At 44.4% G+C, this 25,593-nt stretch overlaps 1 protein-coding gene across 2 annotated transcripts in view; it reads right to left on the reverse strand.

Annotated features, from left to right (window-relative positions):
* Window positions 1-25,593, reverse strand: part of ASTN1 (astrotactin 1) — a 306,422-nt gene that overhangs the window by 82,779 nt on the left and 198,050 nt on the right. For both annotated transcript variants that reach the window (XM_084851218.1, XM_084851217.1), the window contains exons 12-16: window positions 20,046-20,212; window positions 18,718-18,912; window positions 12,873-13,000; window positions 5,493-5,597; window positions 3,531-3,719 (exon numbers count right to left, since the gene is read on the reverse strand). In XM_084851218.1, coding sequence (XP_084707344.1) covers window positions 3,531-3,719; window positions 5,493-5,597; window positions 12,873-13,000; window positions 18,718-18,912; window positions 20,046-20,212 — 784 coding nt within the window. The remainder of the gene's footprint in view (window positions 1-3,530; window positions 3,720-5,492; window positions 5,598-12,872; window positions 13,001-18,717; window positions 18,913-20,045; window positions 20,213-25,593) is intronic.

A 25,593-nucleotide genomic window follows, 5' to 3' on the forward strand; every position in this document is an offset into this window, starting at 1 on the left:
CAATAGCTGTAAAGATTTTGGAATATGTATTAGAGGGGAGGGCACCAACTTTGAGAGGGTATATAATGGGGTACACGGAAGAGATCTGGGTCTTCCTTCTTTACTCTGGGTCATGCCAGCTACACTGTGGTCTATGTTATAGGCCATGGCTGAAGCCGGGGTTTGGAGTAGGAGCGAGTCCCTTTACTGTTCTTGGTAAAGTAAAGCGTGAGTATGGCTTTGCTTGGTTGAAGGTTCGTGTGCTTGTTAAACTTTTCTTTATTTTCTTTAATAAATGCATTTAGCTTATGCCATTGTTTTAGTCCTTATTTGTAGAATTAAAATAAATCTGGGTGAATGTGAACACTCTGGGCTCGGTCCCCAAAGGAAACTCGCCTACCACATCAGGGCCAAACTGAGGCTGTTTAAAGTAAGTGTGCCTAGGTGCCCAATACCAGGGAAAATTGACCCCAAAATTTTAGCCTCCAGTTTTCCCCTTATAGGCTTACACAGGAGAATGGCCCAGTGGTTTGTGCCTACAAACTCACATGTTGTATTCTCATAAATTTCCTTTCTTTACACCAACCCATCTTAGGCAAGTTCCGTAAGAGTAATGCCCAACTATATAAGTCTGTATGATACCTGATTGCCCCTGGAACTCATGCAGTTCTGACCAATATTCTTTCTATTATTCATAGCTTGCATTTTAATGGCAAGAGATTATTTTTGTTAACCCATCCAAGGGACCAACAGGCCCTGTGTGGCCTTCCCAGACTCACGGACAGCCTAAGAGCCCCTGTTGTTCTTCCAAGAATCATGACTCTTTTTAAAGTGCAGCTTTCTGGCTGTCAGTGTTGTAGGCATCAGGAAGGTTGCAGCAGCAAAATTATAACATGTGACAGCAAAAGAAAAAAAGAAGGAACAGGGAAAAAGAGGCAAGCTAAAAGGAATCCCAAATCAATAATCATATTATTTATAAACCCATGTTATAAAGACATTCATGTGAAAAAACTGTCTCAGATGTACAAAAACTGAACATACATCTGCATCATGAGCATGTACCCCCACTGTTCCTCTCTGATGCACAGACCCGCCCATCCCAAGTTCACAGTAATAACAATATTTAGCATTTACATCAGGCTTCATATACATCATTATAATCCTAACAACAACACTGTAAAGTAGCTCAGTATTATTATCCTTATATATTGGGGGGAAGGAGGAGGAGGACCAAGGCCGAGAAATAGTGGCTTGCCTAAGGTCATCTCATAAGATTTGAATCAGGGACCTCTTGATTTGGAGCTCAGGCTCTGACGATGCTACAGCAGCTCTTTAATGGAACCATTACCAAGCTGGTCATTTTGAGAACCCTGATTAAGGCTGCAATCTCATACCCACTTAACTGGGAGTAAGCCCCATTTGACTTAATGGGACTTATTTCTGAGTAGGAAAGTACAGGATTCCACTATAAAAAATAGGTTCTGACAGTGAGTTTGGGGACATACCCAGTGTGAAGGTTTGAAGTCTACAGAGGCAAGGTAAAAAGGTCAAGCCTACAAGCTTGGGGCTTTTTTTGATGGGAGGGGGTAACCCTGAGAAGAGTAGTTTCATTACCCCGGTTAAGTTTCATTTTCCTGAGTTAAGTTTTATTTCTTCAAGTCTGAAACAGTACTTTCAGTTTTGGGGAAGAAGGGGATATAACGGGAGAGAAAGACCAGACAGAGGAAGACCACAGAGTCAGGAAGACCAGAGCAGGAAGAGACAGCAGGAAGAAGCAGCCTGGAGAAGTCTAAGTGCAGCTAGGGTAGAGGAACTTGTGCTTTTGCAACCTTTATTTTCTCTTATTGCCTTCAGTATCACTCAGCAATATTCTGTAAATATCTTTAGTTGTAATTTGCTTGTTTTAATTTACCAGTAAACTGTTGTGGTTAACACTCAAGTGTTTGAAGTGCCAATCACCCCAGTCTACAGCCTAAACCCCAGGTTATTCGGAAGGGGAAATTTAAAAGGAGGAAGGTGGGACTCCTAAGGAAGCAAGAGATGTTTAAGGAGTTGCTTAGGGGATCCAGGTCATAAGGGGAACCCTGACACCCAGGCTCCTTTTAACTCAATTTGGTGGTGGTCACATGTAATGCCTAGGTTGAGAGTGGTGGGGGAGCAGAATCTGCAAAAGAGAGGAGGAAGGCAGGCAGAGGATTATGTCAACACTGCAATCTGCTCCTGATTGCTAAATCCCACTTAACTGTATATCTGCACAGAGCTTTGAGCTCTTCCACTTTTAAGGACAATCATTTACATGCCCCACTATGTGCAATCCTATACAAGTCTACTCAAAAGTAAGCCCCATGGAGTTCAATGGGCCTTACTCCTAGGTAAGTGAGTATAGATGGGATTGCTACGAAAAGTGTCCTTGAGTGTGAACAAATTGTCCACTGCTGCTCTTAACTGGAAGAACAGCCTCATCACGAAAGTGTTTGGCTGACTACTTACATCAAAGCACCTCAGTCCCAAGAGCATCACTGACATTTTACAGATGAGATATTGAGGCAGAGTGTTTTTAAAGACAAAGTTACAAAGGCAGTCTTTGCACAGTGCACCACCCCACTGAGCTATCCTTCTTTTCAGAGAAAAGTAGCATCAACATTACTACTCCCAGTCATTCCTCTTGGTCTCTTACTCCCTTTTTGCCATCTCAAGTCTGTCCATATTTTGCAAATCCATGTGTAGCACTGGAATCCGATCTCTGAGAAAATCTTCCTTAAAATCACAGCTTTTCTTTTAAAATAAAAAACCAAGTTTCCAGACCACAAGATTATAGAGAAAAGGAAAAGTGGTTCATTTACAGGGGAGAGTCTATTGAATGTTTAGAAACCCAAGGGCTCCAGGCAGAGCTTCTATATCCTGCACAGGTTCCTCCTCCTTTCTCCCAGCCCTGCAGAACATCACAGCTCAAGACTTTCTGCCCTTCAGTTGTTCTCTTTCCTTTAATGCCCTTTTCAATCTCCAAGAGCTGTTAAAGCACAAACACAACCATCAAAATTCATAATACAGTTAAGTAACCTTTGCAAATAATGTGATATGTATAATTTATTCCACGTGCAGAATTTTCCTAGTAACAAAAGATTCTCACCCCCATTCTATTACATCTCCAAACTACTGATCTGTCTTTCTCAAAGTGTGTGTGTGTGTGTGTGTGTGAGAGAGAGAGAGAGAGCGAGGGGGGAGAGGGAGAGAGAGTAAGGAGAAACAAAAACTAGAGGGGAGGCACCCAAACTGAACAGTATGCAAAAGGAGAACACATTTTCAGAGGTGCCAAAGGAAAATGTCTTTATTTGAACCCAGTGCGTTTCAGAGAAAAAAGCTCCCTCATCAGGAGCAATCGTATAAAATACAAATGCTGAAAACAAGCTAAGCCAGTTTATAAAGGTGGTGGCCATCTTTCATACACCATCAAGGCAGCAAATAAAGAAGTTATCATTTGGCACATTTGAGAATACATTCCCCTTTTGCATTTTGTTGTGTTTAAAGAGAACAACAGCTATGGCCCCTACCTTTGCTGATATCTTCATATTCCAGCCAGAGCTGCTTCTGGACCTGCCTGTTGGGATACCAGATAGAGCAGGACTCCTCAAAGCCATAGACAGCTTCCTGTATATAGTGGTTGCCAAAGTGGTCCAGCAGAGCCACAAAATCTCCTCGGGATGTGGCTCCATCCAAAGAATGGAGGGCATTGCCAAAAGCTGCAGAGGACAGAGGCACAGCAGGCAGCAATTAAGAAAGACAGATAGCACAGGCAGAAGAAACTCTCTTCTTGAAAACATAAAGACTGTCTTACTGGATCAGACTAAAGTCCACCTAGATAAGCAAGGCATGACAGCACAACCTTTCCCTGTTGTTTGTCTCTAGTGCCTGATCCTCAGCAGTATGCTGCTTCTGTACATGGAGGTTCCATTTGGCTATCAAGTCTAATAATGTCTGATAGATGTGTGTTCTATAGATGTGTTTAATCCTTTTTTTTTAAAAGTGATCCAAACTTGTGCCCACTGCCAACATGTTCTGGTAGTGAATTCCATAGTTTAACTATGCATTGTGCAAGGAAGTGATTTTTTCTGTCTCTCCTGAACTTATTTCACTGGGTGATTGTGATCCCCAAGTTCTGGTGTTCAATAAAAGGGAGAAAAAATTCTACCCAGTCTCTGTGTTCATAATTTTATCAACCTTTTTGTACAACAAAAAAATTTCCTTAGCAACAGGAGGCTATCTCTATTTACTTGATGATTCCTAACAAACCACAGCTTACCTAAGGCTGGAAAGTCAGTTCTTGATGGGGGCCATTACTGTAACTAATTCTATGCTCAGAGCTACTAATTCTATTGCCTCCCAGCCAGGAACTGCAAGAATGCTTGTGGACTGTTGTTGGAAATCCAAGTTTCCAGTCCTCGTGTAGACTATTCCTGCTTTTCTACAACGAAAGAAAACAGAAAGTCCTGCTGGCTGTGCAATGTCATATTCAATTCTTCCTTCCTCATTGGTTATATTCAATGACTGAATGTGGTTTATTGTGTGAAGCTGCAGGCACAGCTCCAATATCAGCAACAGTACCACTTTGGTACCTAGCTTTTAATCTACCATTGTAATAATATATGCAATTATTCCTAACTGATAAGAAGACATGATATATTCCACGGTCAATATATCACAGAATCTTTAGATACCCATTTTGTGCCCTTGTTCAAGTTGCTCTTGGGGAAGATGTCCCTCTTGGCTTATTCTAGTTACAGTACTGAGGGTGCTTACAGCGTTTGAACACACAGTATTCAAGGAAGCAAAACTGACACTGTTCCAGAGTAGGGATGCCAGAGGAGTTTGTTCAATATGCATTTTTAAGCAGACCGACCTGATTTGCATACAGTGATCCTTCATTTTTTGCACTTCTCCAATACAGTCTCAGCTCAAAAATAGCTTCTTGGCATTTTGGCTACAATCAAGTATAGTGTAAAAAAGTATCAAAATGTGTATAAAATTGTGTAAAATGCTCACAAAATGCATATTTAAGGGTAAAATGCACACAAAATTCATATTCTGTGGAAATAGATGTTAAAAATATGCAAAGTTTTGTGGAATTTAAAAAACAGACCCCCCCCTTCCCGAGATTGATGTGAAAACTGGCCAGAATGGACCAAACACTTGTGAAACAGACATGGACCAAAAATAGACTTCTCTGTCCATCCCTTGGTCTGAAAAAGTTTATAAACCCATGTGCCAACGGAATAGTCATAGGAATTAGTCCACATAAGATTGCCAGGTCTCGGAGTTTGACCTGAAGCATCCTTTAGCCTACTCTCTCTCTCTATGGGAGAAAGAGTTATATCCCAGGGTGAGGAGAGACTTAGGTGTGCTGCCAAGCATGCTGTCTCTGACTGATACCACCCTTAAGTCAAGTTCTACCTCCTGAGTCTCAGTCGATGTTGCAATCCAAAGCCCATCACACCACAGGGCTAGGCATAACTTACACTGAGAGGTAGTCAGCTGGTTGAGCCGGACGTGGTACATGACAGAGCGCACTTTCCAGTGCTGTAGCAGAGGGTATCCAGACACCTCACTGAAATTCACCATCCCTGTGACAAAAAGAATGGGCAAACCTGGCTTTATCACTGGGGGGAGGCAAAGAAAACCAGTGGAGACAGACACAAAAGCATTCCCAACGCTTCAATAGTCAAAATTTGGCCCGGTGAGATGATCAAGAAGTACAGCTGTGTGTTTTTTGGTCTGTACTACTTCAGGTTGTTTAAATTGTCCCACACAGAAAAAAACTCCCTGCCCTTACTAAATAAGCATGTCAAGAAGAAGATTTTGGCCTAGTATGTTGAGGAGAAGGCTACTTTTTCTTATATGCAGGGAATTTTTTTTATCCTGTGTGATGAAGCATTCAAACACATCATCCCTCACCTGCAGCCAGAATCCTCCTGCCTTCATTCTGCTAAATGTGTAAAGTGCTCCCCTTATTCAAAAGCTAGTCTTGGAGTCCATCTAATTCAGACTGATTTCTGAAGAAACATGGGATGTTTCCTCTGTGAAGTTGCTGGATCTCGACACATGTACCAGATGTTTCATGTTAATGCCTTGTTCAAAGATGAACCTGTGAACTGCAGCTTTCTAGGACCTACCTTACAGTTCATGGGTTTCTCAGGGAAGACACACGTAGCTCATACAAATCACATTCTGAGTAGGAGCAGAAGGGGGTGGATTGCACTTGTGTGGAACACATACAGCTCTGACCATATTCCACTATTTGACGTATTAATCATCCTTGTTCCAGTCCTCCTTGGTTAATTTTCTGCAGTTCCTCTGAGATTATACTTACTTCTTAGACTTTACAAACCTCGTTTCTGAGCCAAGGAAAGCGATCGTGTGGTACAAAATGGCTGATTACCTTCATCTAATTTCCTGGGTGACGATAGCCCGAATGGCTTTTAAGCGGCCAAACTGGCCAACATGCTTAATTCAAGAAGATGCCTAATTAAATGTTGCCTCAGACAGCAAGAAATTCAGAGGCAAGTATGGGAGGGAGCAAAGGGATGAGCAGAGGCAGTGTGAGAGAGGGTTTGGGGCGGGGGGAGCCAGAAGGGAAACACTAATTATACCAAAGGAAGGTCTGTGGGTCAGCAACTCTTCAGTAATTAAAAATACGACTTGAAAGGAGTTTGCTTATGCTTGTTTCTTCTCTCTAGCCCAGTCTCCACTTCTGAGGATAACAAGCCTCCCTTGTTTTTTTCTTTTGCTGCGAGGCCAGTCCCAAGGGCACAGCCCCACGATGTTAATTTCTCTACTAATTACATTTTTAATGAGCTGTCTTCTGTGCACAGCCGACTGGGCATTTCCGTATGTGCTCCCATGGGGAAATTACAGCCTCAGCCTATGCCAAGGGGCGTGGGACAGAGGCATGGGTGAGTCTCAGGCTTGTGAACACCAGCTGGAGGGGAGGATAAAGGAGCTGAATGGTGATCAGAAATGCCCAGTGCCTCAAGGCAACATTAAAAGGGAAGTAGCTGCCAGCCCGACACTTGTACCATAGAGCCCTACTTTTAGTTCAGTCACACATGGCTCATCCTCACCGCTGAACCAGCATCAGGGTGCCCTTGTACGGGCCATGTCTTCTGGTACTATAACTTTAGGCACTCTATACAGCAGCCTTCTCCAACCTGGTACCTGCTCTAAGGGCTCATTCAACACCTGTCGCACACGTGCGTGCATGTGCAGGCGTGCACACAGCAGAATGGAGGTAAGGACTCAAAATGATGCTCAGAAGGAGAAAATGTCTTATGATATGTGCCATATGTGATTTGATGTACTGTCTTCTTCAGGAGCCAGAAGATCTCACTTCAATATCTTGTTTGTAGAAGCAGTTATTTTTGAAGCAGGATACCCCAAGTAAACTACTACTACATAATAGTAGAACAAGACAGTGGGTAACATTTTCTTGCCCCTCACAAAGATGATACATTAAACATACTGGGCATACCCCAGGAACATTTCTGCTTCTGAGGTTCTGCCTTCTCGTTGTTGAGTTTTTGGTGCCACCCCTCCATTTTCCTGCTGCTCCACACAGGCCGCATCAGAAAGTGGTGGAAGAGACCTTGCAGGAAGTTCTTTTTTTACATGAGGGAGCATTTAAAAATGGCATTCCACACCTGCAGTCCGAAGCAATATAATCCACCTTACCATCTCAGGATTCTACTGCATGCAAATGTAAGTTCATGGTTCAGAGGAGCCAGAAGGTTTACTGGCATAGTGATGTTCTCAATGAACTGAGATAGAATGCTACTGGTCCAAGCTATCCATACTTATACCCTGGCAGAAAGCCATCACTCGTTTGGCATGACACCTTGGAGCAAGAGGGTGTGCTCTTGGGGAGGATGTAGGAGAACTGCCCTGCCAAGGTGTCCAGATTACAGAGAGCCATTTCAGCAACTTATATTTGACCGTTCTGGTGTTCCCATACAAAAGAAACCTTCTTGGATATAGAAACTAGCATGTCAAGAAGGTGGTTGGTTCAGAATGCTACAGAGCACACACAGGGAGAAAGGTGGTAAGGAAGAAATAACCTGGCAGCAGCACATAGGGAGGGGAGCAAGTCACCAGGGAGCCAGATGCGTGGATGTTTGAGAGTAGTAGACAGTGAAGGTGATTGCACCTTCTTGCTTACTTTGAAATTATTATGATTATCATTGCTGCTGGTGATATTTTGGTACCTATGTAGGTCTGAGGCATGGAAACTCTGGCTACCCCTTGACTGGCATCATTGGCTCACCCATTTTTCTTGTAGGGTTTCTTCTCCCTCCCCTGTTCTAGCTTAGTTTCAGATCCCCCCTCTTTAAGGGACTCCCTGTGCATGGTGGAGTTTTCCTAGCAAGCCAGCCATTCTGAGGTTCTGTTTGTTCTCTTGGGTGTGAGCTTTCTAAAGAATGGGTACCTAGGAGGAGGAGCCCTCTGAAATGCATCTTCCTAGGCTTGGTCTGCACAGACATCATAGTGAGACAGTATAGGACACTACGAAAACTGTATGGGCTGGAAGAATCTGACCTCATTACAAAGGACAGGTTCTATAATATTGTTGGTCTTCACAGGTTTGCAGGTGAATACACTCAAACACCCCTTCATGGATCACTGCCTTGTTGTGGCGAAGGGGCTTGCGTAACTCAGTGAAGCCGTAAGCTATGCCGTGCAGGGCCACCCAAGACGGACAGGTCATGGCAGAGAGTTCTGACAAAATGTGGTCCACTGGAGAAGGAAATGGCAACCCACTCCAGTATTCTGGCCAAGAAAACCCCATGGAACGTATCACAAGGCTAAAAGAAATGACGCCGGAAGATGAGCCCCTCAGGTCGGAAGGTGTCCAACATACTACTGGGGAAGAGCAGAGGGAATTTCCAAGTAGCGCCAGAAAGAGTGAAGCGGCTGGGCCAAAGCTGAAAGGACACTCAGCAGTGGATGTGTCTGGTGGTGAAAAGAAAATCCGATGCTGTAAAGAACAATATTGTTTAGGAACCTGGAATGTAAGATCAATGAATCCAGGGAAGCTGGAGGTGGTCAAACATGAGATGGCAAGATTGAACATCGACATCTTGGGAATCAGCGAACTAAAATGGACAAGCATGGGCGAATTTAATTCAGGTGAACATCATATCTACTACTGTGGGCAAGAACCCCTTAGAAGAAATGGAGTAGCACTCATAGTCAACAAAAGGGTGGGAAAAGCAGTACTGGGGTACAATCTCAAAAACGATAGAATGATCTCAGTACGAATCCAAGGCAAACCATTCAACATCACAGTAATTCAAGTCTATGCCCCAACCACTGAGGCCGAAGAAGCTGAGGTTGATCGGTTCTATGAAGACCTACTACAACACCTACTAGAACTAATACCAAAAAAAGATATCCTCTTCATCATAGGGGATTGGAATGCCAAAGTAGGAAGTCAAGAAATCACTGGGATAACAGACAGGCATGGCCTTGGTGTACAAAATGAAACAGGACAAAGGCTAATAGAGTTTTGCCAAGAGAACACACTGATCATAGCAAACACTCTTTTCCAACAGCACAAGAGGCGACTCTACACATGGACATCACCAGATGGTCAATATCGAAATCAGATTGATTATGTCCTTTGCAGCCAAAGATGGAGAAGCTCTACACAGTCAGTAAAAACAAGACCAGGAGCTGTGGCTCAGATCATGAGCTTCTTATTGCAAAATTTCAGCTTAAATTGAAGAGCGTAGGGAAAACCACTAAACCATTCAGGTATGACCTAAATCATATCCCTTCTGAATATACAGTGGAGGTAAGGAATAGATTTAAAGGATTAGACCTGATAGACAGAGTGCCTGAGGAACTATGGACGCAGGTCCGTAACAATGGTCAGGAGGCAGCAACGAAATCCATCCCAAAGAAAAAGAAATGCAAGAAAGCAAAGTGGCTGTCTGAGGAGGCTTTACAAGTAGCTGAGAAAAGAAGGGAAGCGAAAAGCAAGGGAGAAAGGGGAAGATATATCCAGCTGAATGCAGAGTTCCAGAGAATAGCAAGGACAGATAAGAAGGCCTTCTTAAATGAACAATAAAAGGAATCGAGGAAAACAACAGAATGGGAAAGACTAGAGATCTCTTCAAGAAAATCGGAGATCTCAAGGGAACGTTTTGTGCAAAGACGGGCATGATAAAGGACAAAGAAGGCAGGGACCTAACAGAAGCAGATGAGATTAAGAAGAGGTGGAAAGAACACACAGAAGAACTATACAGGAAAGATCTGAATGTCCCTGATAGCCATGATAGTGCGGTCACGGAACTTGAGCCGGACATCCTCGAGAGTGAAGTCAAGTGGGCCTTAGGAGGCATTACTAACAACAAAGCTAGCGGAGATGACAGTATTCCAGCTGAGCTTTTTAAGATACTACAAGATGATGCTGTTAAAGTGCTGCACTCAATATGCCGACAAATTTGGAACACTCAACAGTGGCCACAAGACTGGAAAAGGTCAGTTTACATTCCAATTCCAAAGAAGGGCAATGCCAAAGAGTGTTCAAACTACCGTACAATTGCGCTCATTTCACATGCCAGCAAGGTGATGCTCAAAATCCTACAAGCTAGGCTTCAGCAGTATGCGAACCGAGAACTACCGGAAGTACAAGCTGGGTTTCGAAGAGGCAGAGGAACTAGAGATCAAATTGCCAACATTCACTGTATTATGGAGAAAGCAAGAGAATTCCAGAAAAACGTCTATTTCTGCTTCATTGACTATGCTAAAGCCTTTGATTGTGTGGATCACAACAAACTGTGGCAAATTCTGAAAGAGATGGGAGTACCAGACCACCTTACCTGTCTCCTGAGAAACCTATACAAGGGTCAAGAAGCAACAGTAAGAACCGGACATGGAACAACCGATTGGTTCAAAATTGGGAAAGGAGTACAACAAGGCTGCATATTGTCACCCTGCTTAATTAATTTATATGCAGAAGACATCATGAGAAACGCCAGGTTGGATGAATCACAGGTCGGAATTAAGATTGCCGGGAGAATTATCAACAACCTCAGATACGCAGATGATACCACCCTAATGGCAGAAAGTGAAGAGGATCTAAAGAACCTCTTGTTGAGGGTGAAAGTGGAGAGTGCAAAAGCTGGTTTGAAACTCAACATTAAAAAAACGAAGATCACGGCATCTGGCCCCATCACTTCCTGGCATATAGAAGGGGAAGAAATGGAAGCAGTGACAGATTTTACTTTCTTGGGCTCCAAGATCACTGCAGACGGTGACTGTAGCCATGAAATTAAAAGACGCCTGCTCCTTGGGAGGAAAGCTATGGCAAACCTAGACAGCATAGTAAGAAGCAGAGACATCACCTTGCTGACAAAGATCCGCATAATCAAAGCTATGGTTTTCCCAGTAGCAACGTATGGCTGTGTAAGCTGGACTATAAGGAAAGCTGAGCGCTGAAGAATTGATACCTTTGAACTGTGGTGCTGGAGAAGATTCTTACGAGTCCCCTGGACTGCAAGGAGGTCAAATCAGTCCATCCTGAAGGAAATCAACCCTGAGTGCTCATTGGAAGGACAGATACTGAAGCTGAAGCTCAAATATTTTGGTCACCTAATGCGAAGAGAAAAGTCACTGGAAAAGACCCTGATGCTGGGAAAGATTGAAGGCAAAAGGAGAAGGGGACGGCGGAGGATGAGATGGCTAGATAGCATCACCGATGCGACGAATATGAATTTGAGCACACTCCGGGAGAGGCCGGAGGACAGGAAGGCCTGGCGTGCTATGGTCCATGGGGTCACGAAGAGTCGGACACGACTTAACGACTTACTGAACAACAACAACAACACTCAAACAGCATGATTTGTTCACTGGGGAAGGGGCGTGAGGCTGAGGAATATGTGTTGGTGTTGCCTCAAAGAGCTGCTCAACAGACAGATCGGCAGCAGTCATTTTCGCTTCCAGTATGTGCAGGAGACAACAAAACAACATCTACATGACGTAGGCAACAAATCTCATTGGTTATTTTCTTTACAAGTTAAACTAGGCTGTTAAAAAATACTTGCCATGATTAAAACTTGATAAAACCAGTGAGGAACAGGGCAAATCATGGTGCTTCAGGGCCAGATCTAGCCTGTGACCTACCAGCTGACCATCCCCAGTGTAAGCAAAGGATTTATATGCAGTTATCAGGTGGCCTCTCTCCCCTTAGGAATGCAACATTTTAGTAGTTAAGGTGTGAGGCTGACAGAGTTCGTCTCCCATGGATCTAGAGAAGAGAGCAGACTGTGTTCCCTTTAAATTGCATTCACTTCAGCACATCCAGCTCTTGAGCACATTAAAGCAACTCTCTCCTCTCTAAAATGATTATGGAAGAAATAGAGGACTTCCTTACTCAGCAACTCTTCTGCTCCCTCATGTGCATTCAGAGTAATGCCCAATCTGCACCATTTCTTTAGTTATTTAAACTTTCTTGAAGTTTTATGCCAGCAGCAGGCAACTTGGTACCCTCCAGATGCTTTGGTCTGATGTTATGCAATCAGCGGAAAGGACAGAATCTATTCCTTATCTGCTCAGTGCGCACACACTCAATTCATGTTGCTCTAACATTTATTCAAATTGCCTTCCTTAAGAGAATGTTATCGATGAGAAAATGGCAAGGGAATCAAAGTTCTCAAAGGTATATCTGATGTTGTTATTATTGGTTGTTAACTGTCTTGGCTGCTTGTTGAGCCGTACCATCCTCAAGCTGGCTGATAATAAAACTTCATGTGATTGTAGAAGTCACTCGTATTATGTCTGCACTGTGTAGCTTTGAGACTAGACAAGAGAGTCAGGGGATGACTCTGCCTGGGATCACTTACCAGTTAGAAAATCTGGGTCAGGGGTAGGCTCAGAGAGTTCCTCTTGGCACTGGCTCTCTAGTGGAACGGTGGCCAACACCAGCCCATCTGGCAGTTGCTGCTCCAAACCACGGGCAAAGTTATTCTGCCTGAAAAACCCGAGAGAGAGAGAGAGAGAGAGGTCCACTATATGTGAAACAGAAAAGCTCAGTTCAAAAGACCATAAAAGGTGAGGTGTAGCCATCTCTACAGGAATATGGATGATGCAATCAGTGTCAAAGCAATATCAGGCTATATATGTGCAATGCTGCCAAAAAGCCCCACTCCCGGAGTTTCATTCTTGCCCTTTAGCTCTTATAAAATGTAGGGCTTAGGTAGTTGTGTGAATTTGGCCATAAGAAATAGATAGGGATATGTGGAGGCCTCCATCCTCCACCCCCAAGAGAAAATTTGCTAGATTTATTGAAACTCTTTTGTTCCCCATAGAGTTCCTCAGATGCTTCGCAAAAGCAGAATCCTTTAAATTCACCTCAGATTTTTCTTTGAGGCAATCCCAAGGGCAAAATGGGTGTGTGCAGAGCCTCTCTGAAAAATGTCACTACTTTTACCAAAACTCTGTTTGCTTCCTCTGAAGTTCATGAGATGGTTTGCTCAACCAGGGAACCCCCACTTTCATCTAGAAATTGTAATGAAACTGTAGCTCCCTGCCCATGCAAGTGCTCTCCCCAAGGAAGCTTACCTGGTGCTGAATCTCATGTCTTACCACTGTCAGGTGAAAAGCTGTTTATTTACCCAGGCCCTTGAAATTGCCTCATTAGATTGGTTTGATCCTGCTGATTTGCATGGGTGCTCCACTGTTTTAATTATATTTTTATTTACTTCTGTACTAGGTTTTTTTGTTTGCTTGCTTTAAACACTGTAAGCCACTCTGGAAGCTGCAAAACTGATATTTCAAATAAATTTCAAAAGTCTGTAGTTAAGATGCCTTCCTTGAGACCCAATCTAAATCTGTCCTGCCCCAGCATGAACTCATTGCTCTTTGTCCTTCTCTCCACAGCTTTAACTGTCCCTTTAACAGCCCCTTTAACAGCCCCTTCATGGATCACTGCCTTGTTGTGGCGAAGGGGCTTGCGTAACTCAGTGAAGCCGTAAGCTATGCCGTGCAGGGCCACTCAAGACGGACAGGTCATGGCAGAGAGTTCTGACAAAATGTGGTCCACTGGAGAAGGAAATGGCAACCCACTCCAATATTCTTGCCAAGAAAACCCCATGGAACGTATCACAAGGCTAAAAGAGATGACGCCGGAAGATGAGCCCCTCAGGTCGGAAGGTGTCCAATATACTACTGGGGAAGAGCAGAGGGAATTTCCAAGTAGAGCCAGAAAGAGAGAAGAGGCTGGGCCAAATCCGAAAGGACACTCAGCTGTGGATGTGTCTGGTGGTGAAAAGAAAATCCGATGCTGTAAAGAACAATATTGTTTAGGAACCTGGAATGTAAGATCAATGAATCAAGGGAAGCTGGAAGTGGTCAAACATGAGATGGCAAGATTGAACATCGACATCTTGGGAATCAGCGAACTAAAATGGACAAGCATGGGCGAATTTAATTCAGGTGAACATCATATCTACTACTGTGGGCAAGAACCCCTTAGAAGAAATGGAGTAGCACTCATAGTCAACAAAAGGGTGGGAAAAGCAGTACTGGGGTACAATCTCAAAAACGATAGAATGATCTCAGTATGAATCCAAGGCAAACCATTCAACATCACAGTAATTCAAGTCTATGCCCCAACCACTGAGGCCGAAGAAGCTGAGGTTGATCGGTTCTATGAAGACCTACTACAACACCTTCTAGAACTAACACCAAAAAAAGATGTCCTCTTCATCATAGGGATTGAAATGCTAAAGTAGGAAGTCAAGAAATCACCGGCATAACAGGCAAGCATGGCCTTGGTGTACAAAATGAAGCACGACAAAGGCTAATAGAGTTTTGCCAAGAGATCACACCGATCATAGCAAACACTCTTTTCCAACAGCACAAGAGGCGACTCTACACATGGACATCATCAGATGGTCAATATCGAAATCAGATTGATTATGTCCTTTGCAGCCAAAGATGGAGAAGCTTCATACAGTCAGTAAAAACAAGACCTGGAGCTGACTGTGGCTCAGATCATGAGCTTCTTGTTGCAAAATTTCGGATTAAATTGAAGAACTTAGGGAAAACCACTAAACCATTCAGGTACGACCTAAATCATATCCCTTATGAATATACAGTGGAGGTGAGGAATAGATTTAAGGGATTAGACCTGATAGACAGAGTGCCTGAGGAACTATGGACGGAGGTCCGTAACATTGTTCAGGAGGCAGCAGCTCAATCCATCCCAAAGAAAAAGAAATGCAAGAAAGCCAAGTGGCTGTCTGATGAGGCTTTACAAGTAGCTGAGAAAAGAAGGGAAGCGAAAAGCAAGGGAGAAAGGGGAAGATATATCCAACTGAATGCAGAGTTCCAGAGAATAGCAAGGACAGACAAGAAGGCCTTCTTAAATGAACAATGCAAAGAAATCGAGGAAAACAACAGAATGGGAAAGACTAGAGATCTTTTCAAGAAAATCGGAGATCTCAAGGGAACGTTTTGTGCAAAGACGGGCATGATAACGGACAAAGAAGGCAGGGACCTAACAGAAGCAGATGAGATTAAGAAGAGGTGGAAAGAACACACAGAAGAACTATACAGGAAAGATCTGAATGTCCCTGATAGCCATGATAGTGCGGTCACGGAACTTGAGCCAGGCATCCTAGAGAGTGAAGTCAAGTGGTCCTTAGGAAGCATTACTAACAACAAAGCTAGCAGAGATGACAGTCTTCCAGCTGAGCTATTTAAAATCCTAAAAGATGATGCTGTTAAAGTGCTGTACTCAATATGCCGACAAATTTGGAACACTCAACAGTGGCCACAAGACTGGAAAAGGTCAGTTTACATTCCAATTCCAAAGAAGGGCAATGCCAAAGAGTGTTCAAACTACCGTACAATTGCGCTCATTTCGCATGCCAGCAAGGTGATGCTCAAAATCCTACAAGCTAGGCTTTAACAGTATGCGAACCAAGAATTACTGGAAGTACAAGCTGGGTATCGAAGAGGCAGTGGAACTAGAGATCAAATCGCCAACTTTTGATGGATCATGGAGAAAGCAAGAGAATTCCAGAAGAACGTCTATTTCTGCTTCATTGACTACGCTAAAGCCTTTGATTGTGTGGATCACAACAAACTGTGGCAAGTTCTGAAAGAGATGGGAGTACCAGACCACCTTACCTGTCTCCTGAGAAACCTGTACGAGGGTCAAGAAGCAACAGTAAGAACCGGACATGGAACAACCGATTGGTTCAAAATTGGGAAAGGAGTACGACAAGGCTGCATATTGTCGCCCTGCTTATTTAACTTATATGCAGAGGACATCATGAGAAACACTGGGTTGGATGACTCACAGGTCGGAATTAAGATTGCCAGGAGAATTATCAACAACCTCAGATTCGCAGATGATACCACCTTAATGGCAGAAAGCAAAGAGGATCTAAAGAGCTTCTTGTTGAGGGTGAAAGAGGAGAGTGCAAAAGCTGGTTTGAAACTCAACATTAAAAAAACGAAGATCATGGCATCTGGCCCCATCACTTCCTGGCATATGGAAGGGGAAGAAATGGAAGCAGTGACAGATTTTACTTTCTTGGGCTCCAAGATCACTGCAGACGGTGACTGTAGCCATGAAATTAAAAGACGCTTGCTTCTTGGGAGGAAAGCTATGGCACACCTAGACAGCACAGTAAGAAGCAGAGACATCACCTTGCTGACAAAGGTCTGTCTAATCAAAGCTATGGTTTTCCCAGTAGCAACATATGGCTGTGAGAGCTGGACTATAAGGAAGGCTGAGCGCCGAAGAATTGATGCCTTCGAACTTTGGTGCTGGAGAAGACTCTTACGAGTTCCCTGGACTGCAAGGAGGTCAAATCAGTCAATCCTAAAGGAAATCAACCCTGAGTGCTCATTGGAAGGACAGACACTGAAGCTGAAGCTCAAATATTTTGGCCACCTAATGCGAAGAGAAAACTCTCTGGAAAAGACCTTGATGCTGGGAAAGACTGAAGGCAAAAGGAAAAGGGGACGGCAGAGGATGAGATGGCTAGATAGCATCAGTGATGCAATGAATATGGACTTGAGCACGCTCCGGGAGAGAGCGCAGGACAGGAAGGCCTGGCATGCTGTAGTCCATGGGGTCATGAAGAGTCGGACACAACTGAACAACAACAACCACAGCTTTAACAGACAACAACTCCCCCTATTCTTTTCAGAAGACTTTGGAACCAAACTATACACTGCACGCATGTGTCATAAAACTCCAAGAGTGGCTGCGGCCTCTAGGTAGCTTCAGGAGGGAGCGGTTAGCCTCTCTCTCTCACTTTCAATCTCTCTCTCTCTCTCTTTGCGTGTGTAGGTGATTAACTATTCACCACCAACCAACGGCTTTTCTGCTGCAGATCCCTTCACTGCTTTATGTCGTATCTGGAAGCCCACAAGAGTAAAAGCAGCTGAGTAAAGAGTTACGATGGCAATGGCTGGTGGGTGATGCCTTAAGCATCCCTGCCTCCACTGAAAATTGTCCCCTCTCAAAGCTACTTTTCCCTAGAAAAGTTCTTGTAACTCACTTCCATTCTTGCCCTCTCTCTACCACCCATTCTGGAAAGCTCTGATCTAATCAGTTTTCTCTAACTGATTCTAGGAACCCAAATGTTTCCTACACTTGTTCCCTTGCCTGTGGCCCCATTCTCATATAATGCTCAACCACAGTTAGCAATCCATGCACAAGCAGAGTGGGACCCATGCAAAGCACTGTGTTCTTGTGCTCCCTCTTTCCTCTCCTCCTCCTGCATGGCCAGGAGGAGGAACCAGCCAGAATGCAGGTTTGCTTTAGCAGATTCCTGTCTTGTCATTACATGTGAACCAGGAACTGTGGTTTAAAATAAACTCTGGTTTGTTAAACAAAACAGCAAAACAGCCCAAGGTTTAAAGGTGGCTTGTGTAACAACTGTCTAGGGTTTATTTTAAACCACAATTCCTGATTCGCACATAACAACAAGCCAGGAGTCTGCTTAAGCGAAGGGCGAGTCTGTGAGCCCAAGGCTTCTCTCAGGATTCTTTCTGGTCACGCATGCAGCGCTAAACCATGGTTTAGCAATACATGTGGACCCTCCCATTGTGAAACTTTAGACTGTTAGTTCCTCAGGGCTAGGGAGTCAGAGAAATCCACAATGGAGTTCAGATTTCTATGAATCAGACCCACAGATTCGACAGTGGACTGGCTTTTTCCAAGTCATGCGGACTTCCAGACTGGTTTTTTACTTTCTGGAATTACGAAATTTAGTTATACAAAAAGAAAAAAGAAGAAGAAAAAAAAACACTGACCAAAAATTCACATTTCTCCTCATAGGCTAAAGCATGAAAATGCTGATTTGGAAGGGATTTGCACATTTTTTCACTCTTTTTTTCACTTTTGGGGAGATTTGCACAAATTTACATTAACTAATGTGTATTTGCACACATGCGAATTAGTGCAAGTAGAATGAAATTCGCCTACAAAACATCCAGTTTTGCCAACGAGCAGACAATGGAACAAAAGGTGCCTGACAATCGGTGAAACACAGATGCAATGGATTTAACAAAATCCGTACATGCCTACTCAGGGCAGATCCTCATCTGTTTTGCTTATACTGTGAAAGCGCCATGTACATGGATACCACTGCATAGCTAACAAACAATGAGAGCAGGCCTGGGAAACAATAGAATGGTAAACACTTGTTCCAATACCACCATCACCTGAACATCCCTTTCAGCACCTGTCCAGGTGCCACCTCATGGGTTTGATTGTTGTAACCATAGAACATCTCCCCAAACAGAGTTTGATTCATGGGCAGCTCTCGGCTCTCTTCACAGTCGCCACCCTCTGGACAGGACTCCGAAATTAACTGGCATGATCGTCCATCCATCCCTAGCTTGTAATCTTCAATGCATCTGCCATGGGAATGAATGCAAGGAAAATGATTACAGCTTGCTGCAAGATTTGTAAAGGGGAAGATGCCTGGCCTAGAAGGGAACACCTGTACTTTCAACATTAGCAGTGTGAAAGAAGAACCCATATCTATATGTGTATGTGTGTTTTATTTCTTACTCCACACAGCTGGGATAGATGCAGGATCTCTCTGGCAAGTTTAGAAATGAAGATTCGACTAACACCGTGGGACTAGCCCAGTGGACTTCAATTGTTCGACCTTCAGTGAGTCCTTTCCACAATGCCAAGGAGTTCCTGCATGTGGCAGAGGTTTCTCGGGCCTGTCCTAAAGCAGCCACCCCCAACCTGGTGCTCTCCAGATGTTTTGGACTGTAACACCCATCACCCCCAGCCAACACTGATGGGATGATGGGAGGTATACTCCCCACACATCTGGAGGGCACCAGGTTGGGGAAGGCTGTTCTAAGTTATTTTATCAGTTCACACAGGAAAAAAAGACACAAACAACTGTGTGCATGCCAATTTAATTTTAGAAATTCCCCCAGTTAAACTGAAAGACAGGCAGAGCAGAGCAGAGCAGAGGGCAGAGCAAACCCACAAAACAATAACTGAACAGAAAGAGGGAAATCTTCTCATCCCTAATTATAGGAAATTCTGCCAAGGTGATCCAAGCATTTTTAGGATGTGACCCAACCCTCTCCCCCAAGTTGAAAGACATAACAAATACCTCAGTCCGATAAGGCATAATGCTACAACATTATCATAGTTTAAGTAGTAAACTTAAGTAGGAATATGGAATAATCATTAGCTCAATATTTGGAAGGAGAAACCAGGAGTAACTAAAAGACGGTGTGCTAGAAAGGGACATTGAAGTAGCAGCAGAGTAGGTATAAGTGGTGCAATCCACGGATGTTAAAATTGTGAAAAGAAACCCCAGCCAGACCCATTATGCTTCATTTTCCTAGAGTAGCCTTCCCCAACCTGGTGTCCTCCAGATGTGTTAGTATACGACTCCCATCACCCCCAGCCAGCATTGCTGGAGATGATAGGAGTTGTAGTCCAACACTTCTAGAGGGCGCCAGGCTGGAGAAGGCTATCTTACAGGATGCTAGAGAGAGACTTTTGTGGAACTCACCCACAGAACATAAGGATATTGTACAAAGCAAGGTCTTCTGGCAAAGGCACCATCTGCTGTAGGCAGAGCTGCTCACAACCACCATTGAACCCATCCGAGCAGTCAACACCGATGTGACGATCATAGCAGCCCGTGCCATCTTTCATGGGGCTGAGCCCAGGGGGGCACTGCCAAGGGAGAAAGCACAGCAGCACAAGAGAGGTGAGCTCAAGAATCGATAGGGAAAACTGCAGAGCTCTTGTTTTCTGTTTCACTCCTTGCCACAAAATGGTGTTCATAACACACAACAGCACCATCACGCTTTCACTGGCTGCATTCCAGCAATAACAGTATGACAACAAACCTCAGGCATCTCCCATCTGGACAGTTTGCAACACTGTATTTGGTGAGAAAAACTCAATTAGAATTCTACCGTTTCATCTTCACTGGAATCAGCATTACAATTTGTGGTGCCTTCTCTGCGATTTACTGCTTTCTCTCCCCCTACCCTGCCACACACTTCCTCCTCCTTTCTCACTTTCTCTTCTAATAAATAATTCTACAGCATCATCTACACTTCAAGCTCATAACCTTAGTGTTACCTCTTTCTTTCTCGCAGTTGCAAACCTCAGTTTTCATCTGTATTCATCCTTTTTTTTCATTTGATGCGAGTATCTTTCTCTCGCTCTCATTATTTCTCAGCTCAACCATTTGTGCACTTTATTGTTCAGTTTTCTTGCCCCCTGTCTCAAATCTGGATGCTATGTCTTCCTTGGCCTCAGTCTTATGAGCATGTGTGTCTCCTTTCCAGATATCCACCTCTGTGGCTTCTTTGAGGCCTAGAGCTAGGTCAAGGCAGAGGAAGTACTCCAAAATTCAGTGGCTGAATGACCAAGCCTGTGTCTTCCCCCTGCCTCAGCTTGCTCATTTCTTCATAATCATCTGGAGACTAGGAGATGTTCAGGATGTGCAGAGGTGTGTGTGTGTCTGGTTCCTGGATTCAAGATGGACTCAGGTGCCAAAAGGGATCCTCAAGGCCACAACCGTGGCTCTCCAGGTATTGTTACAATTCAACTCCCATCAGCCCCAGCCACCATGGTTGATAATCAGGGATGAAGGGATTTGTAGTTCAACCATCCCTGGAGAGTCAGTTTCCATCCCGCTGCTCAAGGCTGTTACACTGCATCCTCAAACTTGTTCACACTGAGCAGAGCTGCCGTTCTACTACTATCTCCAGCTATTTTCCAGGGGAACAGTGTGCTTGCAATGAACTCTGAACTGCATCCACCACTGGGTACCTTAGAAAATGGCCGTGCTGTTGTTTACATGGTCAGACATCAAAGAGTTGAACCAGGAGCCCCCAATTATCCAGGGACTATTGCCCAAACTTTCAAGCTTGCTCTAGCTTTGGATGGAGTCGCTGAATCATAAACAAGTCAGACTGGTTCAAAATTGGGAAAGGAGTACGACAAGGCTGTATATTGTCACCCTGCTTATTTAATTTATATGCAGAGTACATCATGAGAAATGCTAAAAGTGAGTTAAAAGGCTCTCCAGCTGACTGATCATACAGTCAAGAAGGTCTTCCTTTCAAATGGAACACTTTGTAGAACATAGTGGGAAAGAGTTGCAGGCTGCTCTCTCTCTCTCTCTCCCTCTCTCCTTCTGGTTTTGGCTCATGTGGTGTTAACAGAGGACTTGTTCTTGAAACAGTCCCCCCACTCATGGTCCTGGTGACTGAAGCTTACACAACAAGACACAGGTTGCTTGCTGACACTAATTCTGCAATTTCCAAAACATACGGCCCCCTGTGGGCTCACTAGACTCTCAGCCTACTCCACATTTCACCTCCCCTCGCTCCAGTGCCAGCTGGAATGCAGAAGCACAAGAGCCCTTTAGGTGTTTTTATGAGGCCAGCACTTGATGAGCTGGCCCAGATGTTTGGGATGATGGCGAGCAGGCAAATGAGGAGTCTAGGGATCCTGCCCAGCACCCATCCCCATCACAGTAGCTTCCCATCTGGTGGACCAGATGTGCCAACAAGTTGCAGTTGGGCAAAGGAGGGGTGTGCATGTAGCATGCTTGATCCTTCAATGGATTTGACTCCTTTGTGATCAGTGAAGCTTGGCGCAGGGGATTAGAAAATCACAGAACTGAAGAAGAGCCCATCGTAGTGGTGCTCTTGCCAAGCTCCCCATTCATTTCCATAGATCGTGTGCAGGAGAATTGGCCACTGGATTGTGCCCCCCGTTGGCATAGGTGAAATGACAGTCCCGTGCCTTGGTGTGATGTTGCCTCTGCTTTCCCCTTTGACCCACCCCATTCACCAGTTCATGTGTTGCCTACACTACAGCAACTGCAATGCTCAGGTGATGGGTGGTACAGAGGGAAGGGTGTGTGTGTCTGCTTTGTTTCTCTCAGCTACTTCAGTAAGTATTCCTTATAGCCCATCAACTTCCCCAGACAGGGTGTCTCTTGGGTCCTAGTGTCTCTGTGTCATTGCAGATGAGGGGTGAGAAGGGCGGTATGGAAGGCGTAGTGGCATCTGGCCATCACACCTCCCTTCCAAGAAGATCCCAGCACTTAATAACATAGGAACCTGTCTGATACCCATGTTCTTTCTAGCCCGGTGCTGTTGACACAACTGGCAGCAGCTCTCTAGGGTTTTAGGCAGGAGTTTTTCCAACCCACCCTGGAGACACCAGGGATTGAACTTGGGACGCTGTGTAATTTCTTGACAAGGCCTCCTAGTGACTTTGTTTCACTGAAGGCACACATGGATTGAAAGAATTCACTCCACTCTCTTACTGCTGCCTTGTCTCTTTATTTCTCCAAGTGAATGTCCAGATTTCCTTGCTCTCTCGCCATCCCCTTGGAGCATGGCACCTCCTCCACACTGTGGGTGCTTTACAGGGGGTCCAGATGATGACATTTTCCAGACATAACCCCTTCATGCTTCCCCACACGTCTTCGGTCTTTTCCCTCACTGCAGATAATCCATTAAGGAAAAAAAAAAGAGATGGAATTGATGCCTTCTGGTTGCCAGCACTAAAAGCCCTCTGGCTGGAAGCACCCAAACTCAGTCTTTCATGGGGAACCTTCAAGCTCAAGTCCAGCAACATGGAGGGAAGTGAGCAGGGGTCCCAGAAAGCAGCAGGCTAATCACATCCTCTTAGCACCTCTTGCCATCCAGAACACTCCCTCATCCCTGACTTGCCAGTTCTGCTTTGTTTCTATCTGCTGCTTCTCGGAAGTATTCCCTTTCCTACCTGCTGCTATCATCCTCTGCAGCTTCTGTGCCCAAGGTTGAAATAGGAGGTCTTGATGCCTGGCTGCACCACACATGGACTGAAAGAAGCTCAAGAGAATGCGGTTCAACTTGTACAAAGTACATGTTAACTGTACATACAGTTAACATGTTTACATACTTGAAGCCTTGTTCCATCCCATACTAATATTTTCAAACCCACAGAGAGGAACACAGGAAGCTGCCTTATACTGAGGCAGTCCATTTAGCTCAGTACTGTCTATATCCCGTGTAGGTAACCTGGTGCTTCCAGATGTTTTGAACGACAACTCCCACAATTCCCAACCATTGGCCGTTGTGGGAGTTGCTGTCCAAAACATCTTGAGGGCACCAGGTTGCCTACTCCTCGTATACACTGACTAGCAGCTGCTTTCTAGTTTCCAAAGTCCAGGCAAGAATCTGTCCCAGCCTTACCTGGAAATGCTAAGGATTGAACATGGGACCTTTTCCATGCAAAACAAGTGCTCTACCACTGAGCTATGGCCCTTTCCTCAGGAAGAAAGGCATAAGAACTCCCTGTGTTAACTGAGGTAATTTAATCTGGATTGCCCACAGGTACAACGAGTGTGTTTGTGAGGAATACACAGGTTCAGCTTCCTGCGAGTTTAATTGCAGGTAGTCTGATATTACATTTCAGTCTCTACCTCATATGGTTAGGAATGTTGCAAACATCAGAGATTTTTCACCCCAAAGCAAAAATGGCACATCTGCTGTTGGAGATAAGTTTCTCAACCAAGCAACAGGTTTGCAAATAGTTTTTGTAGAATAAAAGGGGTGGGAAATAGAAGTTGTGACAGGAGAGGCAAGATGTTTCAGTATTAAGTTAACTAACATCAATGATTTGGAACAGCATTAGATCTGTGCTTTAAATGAGGAATGAAATGCAAATAAGCATGTTAGGCACAATAACAATTTCTAAGGATACGGGAACTGCAAAATTCACAATTCCTGTTATCAACAAAATCGGTCCCAACACATGTTATCTTCAAGCAGCTCCAATGATAAAGTGGTGGCAGCTACACAAGATTTGGCCCTGGTGGCAAAATGTACAACCTCTGTGTATTTATGGGATGGAAAGCAATATCAAGAAGCTTTCAAAAATGTAGTGTTTCTATATATCTCCTATATGAGTTGATGTTTCAAAATGGACATTAATTCATTTAGGGCACAACCCTAGCAATTGTGCCCTCGATGATTGGAAGCCCTTGAACTCGGAGGCTTCCAAACATCCAATGCAGGGTGGGAGGAGCAGCAGAGGCGATCTTCGCCTCCCCATCTCCCGCACTCTGTATTTCACTAGAAGGGCTTTTTACCCATCTAGCGATGGTGCTTCAGAGGGCAAGGGAGGAAGGCTGGCAGAGGCTCAGGATAGCTCATATCCTGGCCTCTCCAGTCTCCTCCCCTCCCTGCCCACCGGAACACCCCGTTTCCCCATCTCCGAGGTTGATTTTCCAACCTCGGTGGGCAGCTGGTGCAGTTCTTCCCTTGCCAGCTGCAAGGGGGTGGGGAAGGGGGGTAGGATTGACGACTCTCCCTTCCAAGGTCGGAGTACTGTCTCCGACCTTGGAGGGGGGAATCCCCAGTACTTATGGCCCCTCAGACAATGTCTAAGGGCCATAGGATTACTCCCTTAAGACCTTTTCACTGCTGTCTTTACTGGGTTATTTGCACATTTGTCTGTTATACTTGTTTTGTGATATGGATCATAACTTTCACTTTGACTTTAGTGCATAAATTGCTTTTAGAAGTTTTGTAATTGTGTGTGTGTGTGCATGTATGTGTATCTGTCAGTTTTGCCCTCTTCAATACCAGTTTTCTTTTTTAAATCTCAAGTGCTTTCCATCTTGTTTATGAAGAAATTTGTACATTTTGCTAAGTCCTCATAAAAAATTTAACCCAACAAAATTCTCACCCATCCCTAATGTATAAGAGATTATATATTGTATCTGCCTTGAGTGCCGTTTTTTCTTGGTAGAAAGGCAGAATACAAATCAAATACGTAGAAAATGATGCTATTATTAAATATCCAGAACTTGGGATGCTAGAAAAGGTGGAAATATGTGCCGAGATCCTCTCTCTTGAATCATGCTGCTGCTCTCAGCAGTGGCTCCGTCAGTAACCATTTCAGAGGTATCTGTGTAGAACGCGTTCCACTTGCTGATCCCCCTCTCACTCTGTACACATCTGTCTTTGGTGCAATGCCTCTCCCAGCACAGAGCAGGTGCAGAAGGAGAATGTCAGCACTGAGACAAGTATGTATGG

Source organism: Heloderma suspectum, chromosome 4 (genome assembly GCF_057233095.1).
Source record: "Heloderma suspectum isolate Gila_16-S chromosome 4, 16-S_ref, whole genome shotgun sequence".
Lineage (NCBI taxonomy): Eukaryota > Metazoa > Chordata > Lepidosauria > Squamata > Helodermatidae > Heloderma > Heloderma suspectum.